Source organism: Pseudomyrmex gracilis, unplaced genomic scaffold, assembly GCF_002006095.1.
Source record: "Pseudomyrmex gracilis isolate BER0280 unplaced genomic scaffold, ASM200609v1 scaffold_17, whole genome shotgun sequence".
In the NCBI taxonomy this organism is placed as follows: domain Eukaryota; kingdom Metazoa; phylum Arthropoda; class Insecta; order Hymenoptera; family Formicidae; genus Pseudomyrmex; species Pseudomyrmex gracilis.
In genome coordinates, this window is record NW_018020601.1 from 1,133,601 (window position 1) to 1,154,726 (window position 21,126).

A 21,126-nucleotide genomic window follows, 5' to 3' on the forward strand; every position below is an offset into this window, starting at 1 on the left:
GTTAGTGGGTACAGCAGGGCACTGTAAATTTCGCCGACTAAAACCGATCGCTCTTTCTTTTCCGAGTTTTCAACCCCTCGCGCGTTTGTTTTACTTATTTATTTTTATTTATTTACTTTTTTTTTTTTATTTTTTTAATTTTTTACTGCGAGCGTAACGCGTAACCGTCGCGACGCGTTGCGAAGGGGAAGGGCGCTCGATTTCCGTTCCGTTTTATCCGCTGATGAGGATCAATTGATTAATAAGCGTCTGGGCTACGGGCGCTGGAGGCTCTAGAGCGAACGACCGAGCGGGCGTCGCGGATAAGAATAGCATCTTATATCGTGTGTGTACCATCCACGTTCTTCCTCTTATTACACTAGCGTTTTCTCTCGTCTCTTCCTGCACGCGCACGCATGTACTATGGCATACACACGCGACTTCATTTCGCCGCCGACAACGAAACTAACTTTGAGCAACGAGCGCGCATCCGTCATCGTTGATTAATCACTCTTGTCATCGAACATCGCGAAATTCTACCGCGAAGAGCGTTTGTGTTTGTATGTTTGTGTGTGTGTGTGCGCGCGTGTGTGCGTGCGTGCGTGCGTGCGTACGTAGGTGTGAGTGTGGGTGTGCGCGCGCGCGTTTCTCGCCTAGTTGAATGCGAACTATAAAATTTTCGCTAACAGCTACCATCTCGCGTCATCGATCATCGCATTCTTTTGTGTATTATTATCCCTTATTTTTTTGTTTTTTTTTTTCTACAAGCGCTGTAAATCCCCGACACTTCTAAAGATCTTAATATTACACGTTCGCGAATACAGCCTTTTGTTTCGTTTTAGTTTATTTTTGTTTTTTTGTTTTTTTTGTTTTGTTTTTTTTTTTGTTTTGGTTATTTCTATCGATTGTTCGACAAGAGCGATCGCGCGCGATCGATTTGAGTTCTGCCATTTATCCGATACGATACACGGCTCGGTGTGCATCCAGCTACGCGGGACGGAGCTTCCTCGTGGATCGGAGCGGATTCTTCCGGGATCGTCGGGCTCAGCTGAGTTCGCGGGGCGTCATGGTGTGTCGTGACGCTAGATGATGATGATAGTGATGATTGTTGCGATGATGACGCCTCGTGCGACGGCACTGCGCCGTGCAGCAGTCGTCCGCGTCCGGCACGTACTCGCCACGCTTCACCTGATGCGCGATCGAGTTACAGAGCGACCGTGGACAGCGTTTCCTGTCGCACTTGACGTCGCCGTTCTGAAACACACACACACACGAACGATCCCATTACGATTACCATTTACGTTGGCGCGCGAGGCAAGGTCCGCTTGTCGAACAATGCTGCGCAAACCTCGCGCGTATATAATCCGCGAGGAATTGCAAAAGCCGCGGTCTCCGGGAAACGGAGAAGCAAACCGTTTCACGCGTCATTGATTTTTCTTTCTTAATTATATGTGGTATTACATGCAAATATATACCTTCTGTAGTATACATATTTATTTATTTACATACAAAGAGAGAGAGAGAGAAAAAAAAAGTTAAATGTATATACGTTTTTTTAATAAAAACAATAGAACAATAGAACATGAAAATTACTTATCAGATATGTTTGTCGAAAATTTAGATTAATTGCTATAGCAGGATTTAATAAATAAATTACATCCGTTTTACATATTTCATTATTATTTTTTCAACCGTATGTTTTACATTAATTTTTTTATTTTCACGTGTGTTCTGATTTTTTTTTCTCTCTCTCTCTCTCTTTTTCTCGAAAGATGTACACAGTGCGGCTAAGAACAGATTCTCGGTATATTTAGCGAGACGATATTCATCTATCAACGAAAAAGAGCGAGCGCGAGTAATAAAAACCGAAAGAACCGGTGCAACGAGGTCCGTCGGAGAAAATTTCTCCGTTTCTCACGAATCGGGATGCGATATTATTTTTCGCTCCGTTTCGTGTGACGTCGCGACGCGACGCGACGCAAGCCAGAGGCTTGCTCCGAGGTCGCGGCGTTCCATTTTCATCGTAATGGATGGACCCTATAATGGTCGGGCCGGGCGAGCAAGTCCGGTTAAAGGTTTTCTCCTTAAAGGTCTTCTTTCTCGTCGTGTCCGTGTCTGGATGTATATCGCGAGGCGACCGACCGCGCGTTCTAAACGAATCAATGAGCAACGAACAAAAGTAAAGCAAGCTCTAAGACTCTACTCTCCGCTTGGCAACAAGATGCATCCGCGATGTGTCTCGCTGTGCGCGCGGCCGCCGCTTTGATTAAGACGATTAGACACGCCCGATAAACAGGCCGTAAGAACAACCTTTTTATTCACAAATAGCCTTCGTTTTCATACGATTCGCGCGACTTAACTCTTTGAGAGACAGACCATCTCGTCAAACGCGCGCCGTCAATTTTATTATTTCAAATCCGCACGTTCTCGTAAACAAAATATTGAGAGCAAGAAAACAAAAACGCGATTATTCGAATTATTTTTCGATGTAAGCGCGCACCGCGTCAGCGTAAAAAGCGTTTCTGATTCGCTCCCGCGATACCTTGCAGAGATATAAAATCGTGACGATAAACGATAAACACGTGTGTTTGCACTGTGTATATGTGTTTACACGCGACGCATTATGTTTACGCGTGTTTATATATATATATATATGTATATATATATATATACACTCTTTAGAAAGTTTCGCAAGCAAAGCTGGGTTTCTCACCTTGCAACGACACTTGACGCACTTCATCTCACCGTGCGAGTGCACTCGGGGATGCCACTCCATGCCGTTCTCGTACGGACCGCCTAAGGGATACTTGCAGCCGCCGGAAGAGAGTATGTCCTCCGGAGTACGTCGCGTCGTGGACGATAACGCCTGGTCGCGCGGCAAGCGACCACCGTCGCCGGTGTTGGCCGCGTTCGTTGTCGTGCTGGGCGTCGTTACCGGACACTGTCTGCAACAAGCCTTCTTGTCCGGCCTGAAGGCGACCTTCTCGTCACATTCGAGTGGCGGGCACTGCACCCTCGGGCATTTCACCTCTAGTGTGACAGCCTGTGAGATAAATGAATTTTCAATGTAAATCACGAATAACTCGACCTCCTGGTAATCGCGCTGCGCGTTTATTTGCATGTTGAAATTAAATTGTTTTGTTACATCTTATTTTATTCTAACTTTTTTTTGTAAAATTTTTCAAGGATTTGCTACTCTTATAGCTGTATTGTTGATCGTGTTTAATGAAGATGTTTGTTGTCTTTTATCTAGAAATATATTTATGTACGTGTGGTTTTTTTTTATTCGTAAATATACAGAAGAGTTATTTTTACGAATGACATTTTTATGACGGCGTGTAAATTGGCTGAGAAACGATTCGGTCGTGCATTAATAAACTACAATCGTTTAGAAAATCTTGTCGCTGAATCATTCAATTAAACTCATTATTAACTCGCCAGACCGCAACCGCATTCTTAGGACGTGGCATGACGCGCTCAGATTTTTCCGTGCTGTAAAGTTGCACCGAAAGTAATGGTCACGCGGTTTGCAATTTGAGCGCGAGAGCGTGAATATCATGTGCATACATATGTTAAAAGTCAGTCAAATCAAGTTTGATAACAAAATTAATAAAAACAAATAAAATAAGTTTCAAATAAAATTAAAAATACACAAAGAAACTTTTGTGTCATTCAATTTCTATTGTGAAAGAATAATAACTTACGTCGCAGGTGCAAACTGCGCAAGTGTCGAATCCTACTGGCGGCAAATACGGATGCCAGGACGATCCCGCCAGATGAAATTGTCCAGCTAACGTGCAACCTTTTGTGATATTGATCTTGGTCGTCGTTGCGTTACTTTCGACGATATTTGACGCTAAATATTGTTAACAAATCATTAACCATAAATGTATAGAACTGACGGATTTAAACGTAATATTAAACAATTTTGTACATATCAAAAGTTTTCTTTTTTTTTTTCAGTATCCTTTCGGGAACATACATGGGTTTCCCAGACCTACTCAAAAATTGCACACATTCACACGTCTCTAGTAAAAATTAGTTTGTTTTTCAATGCTTTATATCTTCAAAACTACTAGAGATTTTTTTTCAATTTTTATTTTTGGATCAACGCAGAATCGTTCAAATTTTTGATTAAAAAAAAAAACAAAAGAAAAATATTGATTTTTCGCGAAGATGTTTAATTTTTAAGTCGCGTGGGTATCACAGACCCAGTCCAACTAGTAGTCATTTTTGGAAGTTAGTCTACGAAAAAGGTTAAAAGAAAATAAATAAATAAATATCCATACCTGCACATATTGGACAGCAACCAATTGGCGGTTGCTTCAACTGTTTCCCTGGCGCGCAGGAAAGTGTTGGACACGGCACGGTATCGCATTGTGCCAAACCACGATAGCAATGACACATCGAGCAGCGATCCGACGTTGACGTCCATTGCACGCCTTCCTCGTAAAATTTCTTCTCGTGATAACACGCGGTGGTCTCGATATCCGATCGAGGAGGCAAATTGTATGCCAGCACAGAAGTAACGTCGTTTTCGGTGTAATGCGACAAACAACTGATCGGTGCTTTAGCCTTGAAACGAGCTTTCAGAATGTGAATAGATTGCTTGTCCGTCACCTCGAGAAAACTGATGCCCGCGTCGATTCTGTAGAGTTCCGACGGCGACAGTCCGGTAACAGATCCTTCCAGCGAATATCCTGTGAATTCTTCGAGAAGTCTCCTGGCGACGGGAGCGCCCTGTGTGATCATAGGCATCGTTTCCAAATATAAACGGAATGTCCGCAGCTCCTGAGACGTGGCAGGAAAACCTGCGAGTTCCAGCTCGTAGTGTAGGGAACAGTCTAGGTCCACCGCGGTCCAAACCAGACCGACAGGTCCGTGTTCTCGCGTTAACTTTCTCAACAAGAAAGGCGCGGCGGTGTCTCTGGCATCCGCCACAGGTCTCTCCAGAAGTCTACCGCGTAACATGGAACCGAGATGACTCGCAGCAACTACGGAAAGTTCCTGATTGAAGAGAGGCTGAAGAAGCCGCGGTCCGGGCCGGTCCAGGGAACCGTTTGCGAAACCGTTTATCAACGAAGGTGTTAGATCTTCAAGTTCCATTCTTCGCTTCCCTCCCTCATCTACCAGCGTCACCAACGGACTTTCCTGATCGAGTTCTATCAACTGGACTCCATATTGTAGCGCTCCGCTACGATCTAAGAAGGCCCAGGCCAATCCCGCCGCATTGGACGGCGTTTCAGACACCAGCAGCGCCTCATATCTGTCGCAGGTCGCGCGCGGAATCACCGTGCCACTTAATCGAAGAGCTTGCGGATCCTTGCGGGACATTATACTGATCGCTAGTTTGCCCCGTGTCAAAAGACGAAGATCCGCTCCGGAAATTGCGCTACGAACTTCGCCAAAGTTAAGTTCGTTCGACGGCTTCTTCACTATTATCTCCTCAAAGAGGACCACGTAATCTTTTTCTTCGTGTTCCAGCTTGACGATCAGGGGAACGTCAGCCACGTCGTTCGGTAGGAAGAGACCGTTGAAGATGAGCGACACGTGGATCGATGGTGCCGACGCGGACGAGGCCGACACAATTGCTGTCGCGCCCGCACCGGACATCAACGAGAGATCAACGCCCATCGTAGGTTCAAGCAGTGATGAAAATTGCTCGGTCGCCAGTGCGCGATATCGGGACAGCTGACCAGTCAGGCTCGCCGATTCCCAAATGAAGGTTACGTGCAGACGTTCTTCACGCAGCAATTTTCTGTAGTCACGTGGAACGCGTCTCCATACGCCGCACAACTTGCCAGTTGCGTTCTGATATGCGCCGCCGATTGGATCGATTGTCTGCTCCTCGAGGATGCTGCCAAATCCGTCGACGAATTGTATGCTGCGCGGCCGAGGCGTCGCCGCGGACAGATAGAACGAATAGTAGAGATTCTTGCGATGGAACGTGAAGCGACCGGTTGCTAGATAATTATACGCGCTGTTGTACACGTTGCATGCATTGTTGCTGTTGTTATTGTTGTTGTTGTTGTTATTGCACGCCGTCGATTTCGAATCATCGCGGCGAAGGAACTGCGACGTTTTACCCGTCAACAGAGTGCCAAAGTCTGTAATCGAGAGAAAAATCCTCAGACTGCGCTAAGAAAAAAGCGATGACGTTTGGCACAGTTTCGGTGAAAATTTTCCTGTGCGCCGATAAATAATAAGAATGATAAACAAGTGAAAAAAAAAATATGTAAATGTATGTCACAGAGAGAACTATGAACAGACAAACATAAATACGATAACATGTTATTGCGTTATGTTAATGTTCTTGAGAGATATTTTTTTTTGTTTTTTTTTTTAATTTTCAATATTTTCCTATTTCCAATTTATATGTATATACGGGAATATATTGGAAATAGGAAATATTATATATATATATATATAAATAATATAAGTGAACGATTATTACATATATATATATAAATATTATATAATTTTCAATATTAATATATGTGTACAATATAAAAAAAACATACATAGAAATATAATTATGTAACATAATTATTCATAAAGTGTAACAAATTTTTAAATCTTACGTTTTAAACTTCGCTCTTCTTCTTCTGAAGTCAACTGCGCCGGCAGATCCTGCACTACGTCCGTATCTGTAATAAGAAATACATTTTTGTCACGAAATTATATATGTTGCACAAAAAACCTACAATTTTCAACGTTCAAATTTACATTACAATTCGCTATAAATATTTATAACATATACAAATGTATTTTGTCATAAATATTCATAATAAATAAATGAAAAAGCTTGTGAAAATTTCAACGATGAGCAAAAAACCAATGCGAGACCAGCATACTGTTAGCGTTCAATATACATAATTAATTGCGTCCTTGAATTTCTTAAGTTTTTTTTCAAAAATATGTATATATATATATATATTTTTTTTTTACATTCAAATTTAACTAAACGAATATAGAGAAACACAATTTCTATAGAACTCGTGAAAAGGAAGGATAAAACTCTCTTGGCGGAGAGAACTCGGCGTGAGAGTCCTTTGCACTTCGCATCGCGGCAGCGATGCATAGCGACGCGCCGCAATGCTCGCTCTCCGCACACTCCTCCTTTCCTCGCTTCTCTCGTTTGGCAGACGGGTATAAAATAAAAATAACCGGTCGATCGTCGATCGCGCGTCGATCCCCCATTCAAGTCGATTCAGCAGCCGGTGGTGGCATGTGCACGGACCATAAAGAATGCTCGCGCTCGCTTGGGAAAGAGTCGGCTGGCGCCAACCGCCGCTACTTTGAATGTTACTTTTATGGCGCATGCCGCGCCGGTTCAGCGCCACGGAGACGTTAATTGCCGCGCGCAAAACGTACAGCACGTCTCTCCCTCGCCTCGTCGACGAGCGACGACCAGTTTCGCCAGACCGAACTATTTCCGCCTACCTAATCGAATCTGCCGACGCCGGCACCGATGTGTCGCGCCATTAATATCGGAAGAGACGAATAAAAAAGAGCGGCATAAACGACGATAACGCTAATTGGTTGATTACGGGTGATAATTGACTGCGCGAGACCCACCGCCGCTTCTCTTACGCCCTCGTTTCCGTTTCTGCTGCGTGAATTACCGAATCGTTCGTTTTTCTTTTGAACAGTTTTATTTTTAATACACACACACTATATATATATATATATATGTATTTTTTTTTATACACACACGCACACAGAGTTTTACACCTCAAGCGCGCCACTTCAAAATAGCCCCTCTTGACTTTTACGACGATACATGTACACACTATGGCGTGAATTTGCATGGAGCCTGCGGCGTGTTTTGCAAACGTGACTAGAAAGGCTAATGCGTCATCTAATACTACACACGTCGGCGGTTTTACAGTCACACGGGCGGTTGTATTACCGAAAGCCGCCACCTCGGGTAGCGACACCGTTTCAGATCGAAGGACGACCGTTATTCAGGATTAAGGATTATCGAGGAAAAGATCTGACTGTTGTCGTTCATACACACACATACACACACACAGTTCGATTTGCGAGAACCGTTCCGGCGAGCAGCAACGCGAAGAGATCGCGATAGTCCCACCCAGGCTCGTAAAAGTCTCGGTCGTGTGTATCCTCTCGATTGACTTTAAAAAAAAATGTTCTCTCTTGTCGAATATAATTCGAATCGTTCGCTTTATTGTTCTCTTTGTGATCGGAGCTGCCCGCAGTGAGTAACGTCTAATTTGTTTTCGCAACGCTCCGGGAAGAGCAGAGATGCGCAAAAGTGCCGGGAGGAATAAGAGAGCTCTCCAATGAGGATCGACGAGAATCGACGGAGAAATAACCGAATGAGAATCGATGCGACGGTCCAATCGACGGGCTCAAGGGTCGCAGTATGTTTCCTCGTGGAACGTAAAAGGAAGGCGCTACTAATTGCGGCCAGTTTCACCTTTCATCAGCAGGGGGCAACGAGCCCCTATCAGACGCTTGACGACGACGACGACGACGACGATTATTATTATAGCGACGTTGGCGAAATGTCTTCGGGAGGAGAAAGAGAGAGGAAGGGAAGGAAGAGGAGATCGAGGCATTCGATGTCGCCAAGTGCAGAGGAAAATAAACTTGATGCGCGTTGATATTGATACGAGAATTCTATGAGAACAAATGACTCGCGGCAAGTGCAAGAAGAAACGAGCGACCGCAATTGTCAAAAACGATTCGTCGTCCCCTCGTATGACTCGAATCTTGAATCTCGTCAACTCCTCGTTTTATTTGATTTTATTTCCATTTCATGTTCCCTCTGCTACTGACAAGAAAACCTAGTGAAGTGGAAAATTCTAGTTTTGATGAAACTTTGCACACATAGGGAGTAGGGGTTAATAGATGAATATTGACAAAAACGGTTTTTGGGCCGCAACGGAATATGTCAATATTCATCTATTGATCTCTACATGTATGCAAAGTTTCATCAAAACCAGAATTTTCCACTTCGCGAGGCTCCTTTGTGAGTGGTGACTCAATAAGTAACAGTGTTTGTGTTTTCTCGCACTACTCTTATTAATTGATTATACTATTTAAATCAGCATATACTTGATTTTATTTTTCAAAATGCCATTATGTACAATAAAGAGCGTTTTGTTAAATTATTGAAAAAAAATATTGAAATAAATTTTCATCTCTTTATTATCTTTATTACCTTAATTAGGTATATTAATTACATTTGAAATGTTTATGAAAAATTTTATGTTTATACAAGATGTTGTGTTTTTGCACTTTCTAGGAATGATCATCTTTCACTGTGTTTACAAGTTTAATTTTTTACTTTCGTTTTCTCTATTATTTATGATACTTTGATTTCCTCAGTTGCAACGGCAGGCGACACGATGAGCTTTATCAAAAGTGTCATATTAACCCAATTGATAATAAGCGCGCGTCTTTCGTTGCATCGCCAATAAACCGCAAGCGATACGCGCGCGTCGTAAAAATGAGCATTGAGCGATTGCACATCTCGTCTCTATTTACAGGCACGTGATCTTGTTACTCCGAAAATTAAAAAAAAAACTATGGAAAGTTATCGGCGCGAACGATATCAAAAAAATCATCGACCGCTCTTGTAAGATAAAAGCGTCTGTAAATTGCGTATATATGAGATTGCGTAGATTAATTTTTCTATTGAGAATTTGTTTTTCTTTGCTTTATTTTGTTTGTCTCTTCCAATCAATCGCGATCAAGTCGCTATTTGTGAAAATGAATTTGTAAGACAATTTATCTTACACACAGAACTTTCTTATTATAAGCGTTTTGATTTCCTTTGCACTTATAAAGTCTGATTAATTTACAAAGTGACACTGATTTTTAAATAAATCTTATTTACTCTTTATTGATATGATAATAAATAATTAGGCTTTTTCTTTATATATAAAGAAAAAGCCTAATTATTTAAAAATGAAAAATTGTCAGCTTTTGTACATATATACTGCAGTAAAATATTTATAAATTATCTATAAATAAAGAAATAAAAGTAATTTTACATCGTTTTGCCACCAAATGATCCTTTCTTCTATTAGATCTTTCTTCACTGTCTTTCTCTACTTTCGCTCTCCTTATCGTCTGATCCGCCCGTCTATTCCCAACGCGCGCGTTATGCCCGATCATTACGTATGCTAATATTTACATTTAGATTGCACGGCTTAATCGAAGTGACGCCATGCAGTAATATAGCCGGCGCCATGGCGCTAAACCGCGGCGTCCGTCCTCATCTCCCCTCTTGCTCTCTCTCTCTCTCTCTCTCTCTCATCTCTCCCTTTTTCTCAACCGATTACAATTCAAGTTTCCTCACAAGAGAACACGATCCGCTAACCTTCCTCACGCAAATCTTTTTTTCTCTCTGCTACTTTAGCATCGTGGTTTTTTAAATATTTTTTATCCGTAGAAAAAAAAACACATCCTTTATCTGCCTTATCTTTCTTTCACAATTTTATCCGTATATATATTTCACAAGTGGAATCATTTCGTCGTTTCCGAGGAGCAGCACACGTGGGTAAATACACAACGCCGCGATCATCGGCGCCAGCCATGACGATTAGAAAGGTTCCGCTAAACGCGCGCACCACACACACACACGTACACGCACGTGGAAAGGCTTAACGGGCCAATTTGCAAGTTTTTCGAATAAAATGATTTACGCGCAATAAAATACGAAGCTCGCGGAGGCGATAGTATCGCCACTTCGCGAGAGCGTGTGTGTGTGCGTTTTTTGTTCATGCGTCAATTCACGCTTATTACCGTCGCGGCGCTGCCGCGCGCGCACACATAAGAAGGTTTCTTATCTGGGCTGTCTTATCAGCGCCGCGCGGGATATACCACTTTCACCGCATCGCGCCGGGACCAAATTCTTCGAGAGCGCACACCGACAAACGCGCGCGCGTTCTATTTCGCTCCGCGCGCGCAGATCTATCTACCGTCCCGCCGCCGGTCGGCAGTAGAATGCGGATGGAGTAAATCGCATAGCCGGAATACCTTTTGAGGTCCCCGGACTCTCTTTTCTCGATATCGAGCGGAACCGGCCGAACAATTGTGCTTGTGTGGTAAATTACGCGGATCTCACGTTTCTAACATTTTAGCGTAATTTGTAGTATATAAAGCAGTAGAGACGCTTGTTCTTCAAACTTGCGGTGTTCTTTCATTTGTTTTGGGTAAGATATAAATATTGAAACTTTTTTAAAATAAATATTATATATTTATATTTAATTCTTCCTCGTTTTGTGCTTTCCGTTCGTTTTTTTTCTTTTTTACGTAAGTATTTCGCATGCGTTTTCACAAAAGCGAAAAATCAATCCACGAGTTAAAAAAAAACAACCAAAAAACGATCGCGCATATTGCATAACTTACTGACGTCACCGGGGCAAGATTTGCAGCATCGACCCGGCAGTAAAACTGGTTCGTTGCACGTGAGTTTGGGACATTCGTTCTTAATGTTGCGACATTGAACTCGCGCGATGATGCGTCGCTTCTTCTGCACCTGAAAACAGAAAACGTGATGATCGTCGACAATGACCATTGAGAAAATTACGCTTGTTATGTAATTTCCAACGTAACAGGAGAAAAAAAATGTCGCGTTTTCATTAATGTGTGACTTTTGACTTTTCGCGAAGCGTAAAATACGTGGAAATAGTTTTGCGCGTGCGTCAAATGCAGGACAAAAACACGCGATAAGTAATCAATGAATATTAACCTTCGCGGACAGACATGGGTCTCCCAGACCTATTCAAAAATTGTGCATCAGTGTCTCTAGTAACAATTGAGTTTTTTTAAACACTTTGAAAGTACTACAGATTTTTTTTTATCAGCGCAGAATTGTTCAAACTTTCGATTAAAAAAAAAAAAAACAAAATTGAAAAAATATTGGTTTTTCGCGGAGATATTCGATTTTGAAGTCGCGTGGGTCTCACAGACTCAATCTGTCTAACTAATCATCATTTTTGAATTCTATCCACGAAGAATTAACGCAACAAATGTTATCCGTCGAGTTCGCTAAAAAACAAAAATTAATTATAACGGTCAGTTATTATGCACACACTGTTATTATAGAGTATGAATCTTTAAGATTCTAGCTTATTGGTTAAAATTTTTGATTTTATCTTATTTTTCGTATGCACTTTGCTTTCCGCTTCACTCTTCAAGCGCGCGACGACGAAGTGGGAAGATACAAAAAAGAAATCGCGCGCGGCGACAACTGCGGAATACGCGATGCAGTTACTAAAATCGCAACGCGTATAGCGCGAGGGATCTCATTTAGCAAAGAAGAATCAAGTCGTAGATTTTATAGAGGCCGCCGCGACACATTCCTGATACGTAAAACACGACGACGATTCTATCACGTCGACTCGAACGCGACGAGAGGAGGAAGAAAAGCAAGAATGTTAAACTTAGAATTGCAGTAAAGCACCAAACAGCTCTGTTGCAAATAAATTTGACATTTTTGACGTCATCGTTGAGTATTGCTCGCGTGAAACAGCCGCGTATAAATTGATTAAGAAATCAACTTCTTCTCAGATATTCGATTGACTCTCGTCGCGATCTTATCTCGTTATATAGCATCATCTTATATAAAATTCGACATTAAACGTCTTGCAACTCGCACTTGAAATTGAGACAGAGAAGCGTCAAATTTAGTTTTGCAAATAAATTTGGAATTTCAAATCGCGCATATCATTGTAAATGATCGCTCGCGCAAATGCGCGCTTCTATTGAGCGCAACATTAAAATTTATTAAAGAGATTAAAGATAAAGAGCTTGTATCACACATAAGACCCTTTTCCTTAAACGATCACGTTGACTCCGCACTCTTCTCATCTTCTCGGCGAAAAGTCTAGCGGGAATAAAGCATCGCGACATTACTCGCGACGACGACGACGACGACGACGACGACGACGACGACTTTGGGTTGAAGAGACATGGCTTCTTCTCTCTCGCGGCGACGACGGTGTGATTCACGCGACGCGTCTGCTTCTTCGTCCACAACCAAGACCGCGACCTATCAATAGCTCCTCATATACACTCGAGAGGGACTGTCATTCCTCCGAAGGCTAAAAATAGCAACCGCGCTCGCGTTCACGTCCACGAGCCGAACATAACATCGCGCCGACGCCGTGCAGCAACGCGTCTCTCTCTCTCTCTCGTACATCCATCTCTGTATCATATACACGCACACATGCGCACTGCATATATCCATCCGTCTTTTCAGTTGATCATAATATAATCTTCGAAGGAAGAAGGATTTTAACTCGCACGCGTCGCGTGCCCGAGCCTGCTCGGTTCTTCTCGCGAAATAGCTCAGAGAAGCGCGTTTTACTATCTTTCCTCCCGCGAAATCCCTTCAGTTACTTCACTCGCAAACGCTGCCTCTCATCTCGCAAACGTCTTCTGTTATGTTATCGCGTTGTTGCATAGGAAAGTGACACCGCGAAATTTCAATTCTTTCTTTTGACAATGTAAGCGCCGACGCAGAGCTTCTCTGTGACGTCACAATTTGACGATCGTTCCAGATAACGCTGTATTAATATTTACCGCGATTGTTTATCGCGTTTTATCGCTGCTTAGCATGTATATAGAAATACCTCGCATTTCGATATTTCAAATTTTGCACACGCGCGCTCGAAGCTCGAAAATTAAATGTTATCAATATTAACATCTTCGCGTGATTAATTTAGCACCTCTCTCTTTCTAGCATTTCTCCTCGCGCGAAAAAAAAAACATATCTGACAAATCAATAATAAAGAACCCCCGCGAGAATACGCGAATTTTTTTTAGCAACGAATACATAAAATATACAGAATTGACTTCGATGCGTCAATTAAACGGCGATAAAACGATCGCGGCCAATAAAACGTCCAATTAATTATGCGACAACCGCAAAGAAAGAAAAGAAACCGATCGTGCATTAAACTCACACGCGAAACAAGTGCGCTTTCTTGTATTTACAAGCGACACGGCGATCCCGACGGGAATGTTAATACGGTTACGCTTCTGGAAAAGAAGCTCTCTCGATGAACAATCGGCGTTTATCGTTCGCTGCATGCAAAACGCGAAAACGAGAAGAATTTAGTATTGCGCATCGACTGCGTGTCGCGCTGTCAAAGGGGCACGTATACAAACGGAATATTAATGATGAATATTGCGCGATCGTAAGTAAATATTCGTGCGTAAATTCGTGACGCAATCGCGATCATACGGTTGACTTCTCTCCTCTCGAGTTCGCGCCCTCCTCGATCGCGTGCGTTTTAAGCGAAACACACACGATGTGCTGCGCGGTTTCGACATTTTTCATTAAGTATATTTTATATAATTTATCTTTTTACCATCACATTGTTGTCGCGCTACTTGTATATACGTACGTTCCTTCCGAGATGCTAAATTACGTACTGCGCCTACGAAAAACGAGCGAGTTACCACGATTCCAAGAATACAAAAACGCACAACATAACATAAGAAACAGAAGTTAACGCGTGTATATATATATGTATACGTAGTCTGATAAAAATTCATCTCTGTTTTTGCGCGCGAGTTCTGTTAACGTGAACATCCGATTTAAATTGCTTAAGCTTGAAGAAAATGAAACAGCGTCGAGAATGAATAAGTGAACGCGAATTGTTTGTGTTTCGCGTCAGTATATTTAAAAAACGCGGGAGAGAACGGAATCACACGTTTAATCTTTATTCATGTATGTTAATAAATTCTAGTGACACTGATTGTTTACTAGACACTTCGTGCGCCGAACGTTACGAGCGCGCGACGTGCTAAATGTTCTTAATGTGAATGCAATCGATGACAAATTGCGGTCGAGGGGGAAAGAATAAATGTCGTTACACACACAGTAGGTATGTATGTATCGTGGAATACGTTAAATCTTGTGAGGGAGCAAAATTATTAGAAAAGAAGAAAAATGTGACGGCCAATGCGAGCCTAAACACAGTACGAAGTTGCGTTAAATGTGATCTTGTACGTCAAAACTCCTATATTGACCGTAATTTTTCCTCTTTTCTCTCTTCTGAAGAATTTTTACTTCAATTTTTTTAATTATTATTAGGTATTTTTTTGTTGTGAGATAAATAACGACAGATAATTACCGGTATGCACTCGCATTTGATGCAGTACATGACACCGAAGGGCGGTCCCAGATCCGCGAACCACATCGATCCCAGTTCGCGTATGTGCTTGCCGAAGGTGCATTCTGAAACAAACACGAAAAAAAGAATCGCTCGATTAATATCGATTATTGCTATTATTCGATAATCTTATTAAGAAATTATATTCGCGAAATCTTGGAAAAAAAAAAATAAACTCCAAAATTTTCAGTCGGTTTTTTTTCTACCAGATTTATATGTATATATATGTATATATATATATATATATATAGACGAGACATATATATTACATCATTTTTATTACGAAGCGCGACTACAAGCTCTCGTGTCTACGTATTACGCTGACGCACTTCCGTTTGCCATCATCGACGAATGAGGCGCAATTTGACGCCTTGGATATAACGTAACGCGCTCGGTATGTTGTACGCCAACCGCACGCATATTCATTCGCGTTCATCGATAATACATGCGTCGCGCGCGCGCGCGTGTTCACATTTAAAACCTTCCAACTTAACGTAGTCACGTTTTATCCTAGATACGCAAAGACGCTGATGTTTACAAGCGCAGATGTGCTGTCAAGATGTTAGCCGCCGCCGCTGACTGTTGGCGTAGTAGATACGCCGAGTATTCACAATTCGCTTCGAACTTTTATATCGTTGTGAAATACTTTATTTTGTTTTTTTTTTTTTTTCATCGATCACAAGGTGCAAAATTTCTCAAACTTTACGAGTTTACAGAGTCTCGCGAGAAGAACGAGAAAGATGACATGAGATTCAGCAAAAACGTGTCGATATATAAATTTAATAAATCAACAGTAATGTATTCGCATATGTTTTGTGAACGCGCGGAGTTTTTGTGCAATAAAAATTTTGTGAAATCTTAACTTTTAACGTGAGAAAAGAGAAGATCGATATTGATTATATCGGAGACATAATTAATTGCGATAGGTCCTTTGTTTCTTTTTCGCGTGTAAAAATATACGCTTGGAAGCTCAAAAATAACGTAATAGGAATCCGTCATCTATACTTATTACGCTCGCGTGTGTGTATCGTTACGCGCTACTTTTTCTTTTGCTGAGCGACTGTACTGCAGTCTGCGCTTGTGCTTTTTTTTCTTTAAACCTTCCTTCTCGTAGTACATTTGGCCTGAAATTAGCAGAGTCGCACGAAAATGCTTATAGGGTCACTCGCCCACGCGTATTTTTGGACAAGATGTGACAAGAATTGTTCCATTCTGTTCCGGAATTTTTTTTTTTATGAGTCCGTTGTTTAGCAAACCAAATATTATAATAGACACAACATATGAGACGCATACGAAAAAAAAAGTTAGAAAAAGATCTTTTTACTATCACACTCTCCGTGATAATTATCTATTGTAGGAGAAGAAAGAGACGAAGGGAGATAAAAAAAGAGAGAGAGAGAGAGAGAGAGAGAGAGAGAGAGAGAGAGAGAACTCGGTCATGTACAAGTTAGAGAAAGGGAAATGGAGAGAGGCTCGTTTTGCACGAGGTCATTGAACTGCGCGCGCTAAGTCGTTCTAAGCGAAAAGTCGTGGCCTTAAGTAACTAGGAGTTCAAGAGAGCCATGATATACACACTTACGATATACACACAGGTCGATGCGTTAAAAATATGCGAGTCATGCAGCACATAGTAAAGTGAATCGTTAACACACACACACACACTCTCTCTTTCTCTCTCTCTCATCTCCGTTTTTTCCTCTAAAATTCTCGCAATAGGGATGCTTTGCGCCCGACTTTTCTTTCACTTCATTGCACTTTTCCATTGTTTCACTATCTTCTGTGTTTTCGTATAAGTATGTATATTCTTTAGACTTGTAATAATTTTTCAATCTCGAACTGTCACGTCTCGAAACCGCAAACATGAGAAACTGATAAGTCTCGAAGATCCGAGTTGAATTGGATTCAGTATACTGGGATCTGATTACCCTTCACAGACAGATATAGATCTCCCAGACCTATCCAAAAGTTACAAACCGATATATTCTAGATAGATATTAGTTTAGAGCGACATTTGAGAGCCTTGTAAAAAAACTTTAGGGCCTTAGACAACGTAAAGGACAGCGTCAATTGCTTTGCAAATGTTTAATTGTGAAGTGTGAAAAAGATCTGACAGATCCAGGCCTGTTCGAGACGTTGATTTTTCGAAAAATAAGTACATTTTTTTCCAGCTTCAGCACTTTTTATACATTAAGTAATTTTTTTCACAATTTTATGATATTTTACTAAAATCTATGTACATTTACAGCGATTTACAACAAACATTTCGATTTTGCTTCGAAATCCGAAGAGAATGTTATGTAAAGAGAATGTACAAAATGAGCTGCAAAACTATAAAAAAATATTTTCTATTTTGTTTTTTTTCGTCTTACTTTTAATTGTACACAACAATTGTAACAATGTTTCATCTCAAATTATAAGCAAGTTTTTGCAAAACCGAAGCTGAGTTTTGAAAAAGTCTTAATTACAAAAATAATGATAATTATTTTAATGAAAAAATCTGATTTCTTGAAAAAAGTTGCTTCCTTTTCTTTCGAACGTGTATATCTCAGCAACTATTAAACAGTATTTGATAATCTTTTTTTATTTAATATTGCATGTCAAAGTTAAGCGCTAGAAAAATGCATTCTTCGAAAAACGTTCCAAAAGATACATTGAAACTCGTCATTTTTTAGATCTGTTCGTTTGAAAGGTTAAATTAAAAACTAAAACAAAAAAATTTTTTTAATTATAAAATCATTATTAAATTACAAATACTAAACCATAAGTTATAAAAATTGTAAAAAAGTAAACCAATTAATTATTTATTTAATAAAATAAAATAAGTTCAAAATATATTTATTTATTTATATTTATTTATAAAATATTGCGGTCAGAACTAAGTCGAAAATTAATAGCGGCGCTTCGCAATTTTGCTATGTGTATACTCTATGTATTCCTCGCAACTCATTCGCGCGTATGCATGTTTGTTGCCAACGGGCGAAATAAATTTCTCTACTTCGCGCACGTGTACACATCGTTATATCATCTGTCTGTATGTGCAACAGAAAAGCCTGGTTCTAGCTATTAATTCCAATTGCATCGCACATGAGAAACTTATACACACCCTAAATATCAGTCGAAACACGTCTATCACGAACACACGATCGGAATGCGCGTCCCGATTACTCGCAATCACAGCCGCGCCAACAAATTGCACAGCTGCGCAATGTATTTTCTTGATGATAATGACTGCGATTAGTTAACGATATTAATCGGCGATCATCCTTCGCGAATGAAATCGTGTCTGCCTAACGTCTCACATCGATAGCCATATATTTAGCCATACATTTATTTAAACTTGACTATAAAATAAAAGCTGCGAGTTATAAATTAATAGAAAAAGTTCAACTTTATAGTAAATTTACTGTCAAATGATTTATTTTATTTTTTTATTAAAATTAATTAAATTAAATTGCCTCAACTGTGTAACGCGCAAGCAATAGGTTTAACGTATATGTGCATCAAGCCCGTGAAAATTGAAAAATAAAACTTAATAAAAAACTGTGCCCGATACATCGCATACGTGCAGCTATTCTCGTTTTGATGCGCTGCCATTGCGTCATGCCATCGATAAGACGGTCGAGTGCGTCAAACCAGGATGTTTAACGACGGATGCACTTGAAGCCGACCGATTTTACGAGCCGATCGGAAGGAGGCCGGCCGCGGGAATTCGCTGGCTCAATCCTTGCAGCACGCTTTTCGTTTGCGGGTGTCATGAGTGTGTCTTCGCTTTGCTAATATAAATAATGCAAGCGTGGAAAAGTTGCAACCGGAATGCACACGAGCTGGTAATCCGCGCGGCGGCGGATGGTTAAGCGAATGGCAAACACGTGCTCTACCTTTCGTTTTTCGCTCTTCCCCGCCCGCCTCCTCGCTTCTGCATCCTTTCTCAGATAGATTTACGAACGTGACATCTATCCGCTTGTTCCCTTGCTTTTCGCCTCTTTCTCTCGCGCCTCTCTTCCTTTCGACATCTTGCCGGCTCTCGTCTCGAGTTTCACATCACCTTTAGCATCGCGCGCGCGATCTCGCAAGCAAGCAAGCAGGCCCTGCGAACGAAACGAATTTCGCGCTGCGAACGGCCAACAAGCGATTTCTATGCGGTGTAGGATTTGCGGTGCGCGATTTCTCGACGATATATCGACAATTGCATAAGTCAAATTCCGAAATTGCCTGTTTGCAAAATAGAAAAATTACAAAGCAAATGTTGCTGCTGCGCGACTGTAAACAATTTCCGGGAGGAAAACTCAAGATATGTTTAAAAAAAAACTTACAAAACAATACATTAGTTTTGTTTTAGTTATATTTAAACTAGAATGTGAAAATTTTACATTAAATTTATCGATTCTAAATTATTTAATGCAGAATTATTCGATGCAGGTTTGAAAGACTTTTTTTACACAGTGCAATTTTCCGATATTTCGCGAGCAACGATTTAAAACTTAAGACAAACAAAATAAGTCGATTTAAAAATGTGCGTAAATATGTATCGGCCGAATACATGACCCTTTTTTCGAAACTCACTGACTCGAACGAGATCGGAAGTGAAATAACATGAAATTCGATAACACGAAACGGGTCACAGTATCAAAAAGAAAAAAAAATAAAAAAAATAAAAAAATAAAAAAAATAAAGAGAAAATGAAATGCACGAGCGAATGACGCGTATATCGCGTCGTTCGTAAATCTACACGTCGACAGGTATCAGCGTGCGGTTCACGCATACATAAACAATCGGACGACACCTCGCATCGCCTACGTGTCTGCTCGCTTTTAGCGGAGACGTTGTTAAAGACGTCTCGAGCGAGCCGGCGCGGCGAGAAAGTGGCGCTCGCGAACGGTCGGTCGCCTCGAAAGTCGCGATGCTCTACGGTACGAAGGTAAGGACAGACCTCGGTCTTCTGGTCTCGAGATGTTTCACGGTCATAGATGATTCTTACGTAATGCGACATCCGACGCACGTGACGTACGCGATCGCGTTTTCTTAACTTCTCGGGACGCAAATATGAAGAATAATTTATAGCGCGTGATACGTAAAATACAAATTGTTTTAGATCGGAAGCTTTAAAATCTTTTTTGTTCAAAAAATTAATCGTTCAGATAGAGAACAGACAAAAAAATCTCGCACGAAATACATTTGCGTCCTGCATTTCCGATCTGTTTTCTCATGCGCGAGATCATCTCTTCGTTGTCGGAGCTGCTCCGCAATTTCCGACACGCCCTGTATATTCTCTCCCCCCGTGTAATGTCCGTTTGTACACCTACGTGATGTCACGCACGGCTCAAGAAATGCCGACCTTGCGGCCCGCGGCTTAAGTCAGTGCACGCGTAATGCGATGCATTCACGTTCGCCAAGCCTTTCGGGCCAATCCCTCTGTCGGTCGCGCGACGGTCCGCGCTGATAAGAAGTGGCGGCGGCGGCGGCGGCGGCGGCGGCGGCGCGTATCTGCAACGCGACGCGAGGAACGCATGTATGCACCGTGTATAACGAGTGATATGTAAATAAACGTTTGTGAAACGAACGTCAGGTAAGACCTACATTGGAGACGTCACTTTGCGGTGCCGTTTTTTCATACGCAGAGTGAAAATCAATTAATTCGAATTGACGAAGCGAGCAAATAAATGACTTTTACAAGAATAAATTTGAAAAATATAAATAAAACTACTAAAAGTCAAACGCAAACGCGTAGGTGCGTAATATTATTAATTCAGATTCTAAATTTTAAAAAACAAACGTTTTTAATTCGAAAATTTATTCTTTCGACGCTTAAAGCTTGCGTTTATTAAAATTGTGTTGATAAAGAATAGGTTTAAAAAGAATTTTTTTTTAAATAAAATAATTATAATTAAGAACCAAGTAAAAAAATGTTTTTCTTGTCAAAATTACATTAGATTAGATTCAATCAAATCGTGTTAATAAGAGGAACGAAATGCGTAACTCATAACGA

The 21,126-nt window shown here is 41.1% G+C and overlaps 1 protein-coding gene across 3 annotated transcripts in view; it reads right to left on the reverse strand.

Annotated features, from left to right (window-relative positions):
* Positions 1 to 116: 116 nt before the first annotated feature.
* The window catches only part of LOC109864092 (dorsal-ventral patterning protein Sog), a 30,941-nt gene continuing 9,931 nt past the window's right edge, over positions 117 to 21,126 (reverse strand). For all 3 annotated transcript variants that reach the window (XM_020444980.1, XM_020444979.1, XM_020444981.1), the window contains 7 exons: positions 15,102 to 15,205; positions 11,365 to 11,494; positions 6,561 to 6,626; positions 4,269 to 6,086; positions 3,684 to 3,835; positions 2,693 to 3,022; positions 117 to 1,233 (listed from right to left, as the gene is read on the reverse strand). In XM_020444980.1, the coding sequence (XP_020300569.1) occupies positions 1,024 to 1,233; positions 2,693 to 3,022; positions 3,684 to 3,835; positions 4,269 to 6,086; positions 6,561 to 6,626; positions 11,365 to 11,494; positions 15,102 to 15,205 (2,810 nt within the window). In that variant the 3' untranslated portion in view covers positions 117 to 1,023. The remainder of the gene's footprint in view (positions 1,234 to 2,692; positions 3,023 to 3,683; positions 3,836 to 4,268; positions 6,087 to 6,560; positions 6,627 to 11,364; positions 11,495 to 15,101; positions 15,206 to 21,126) is intronic.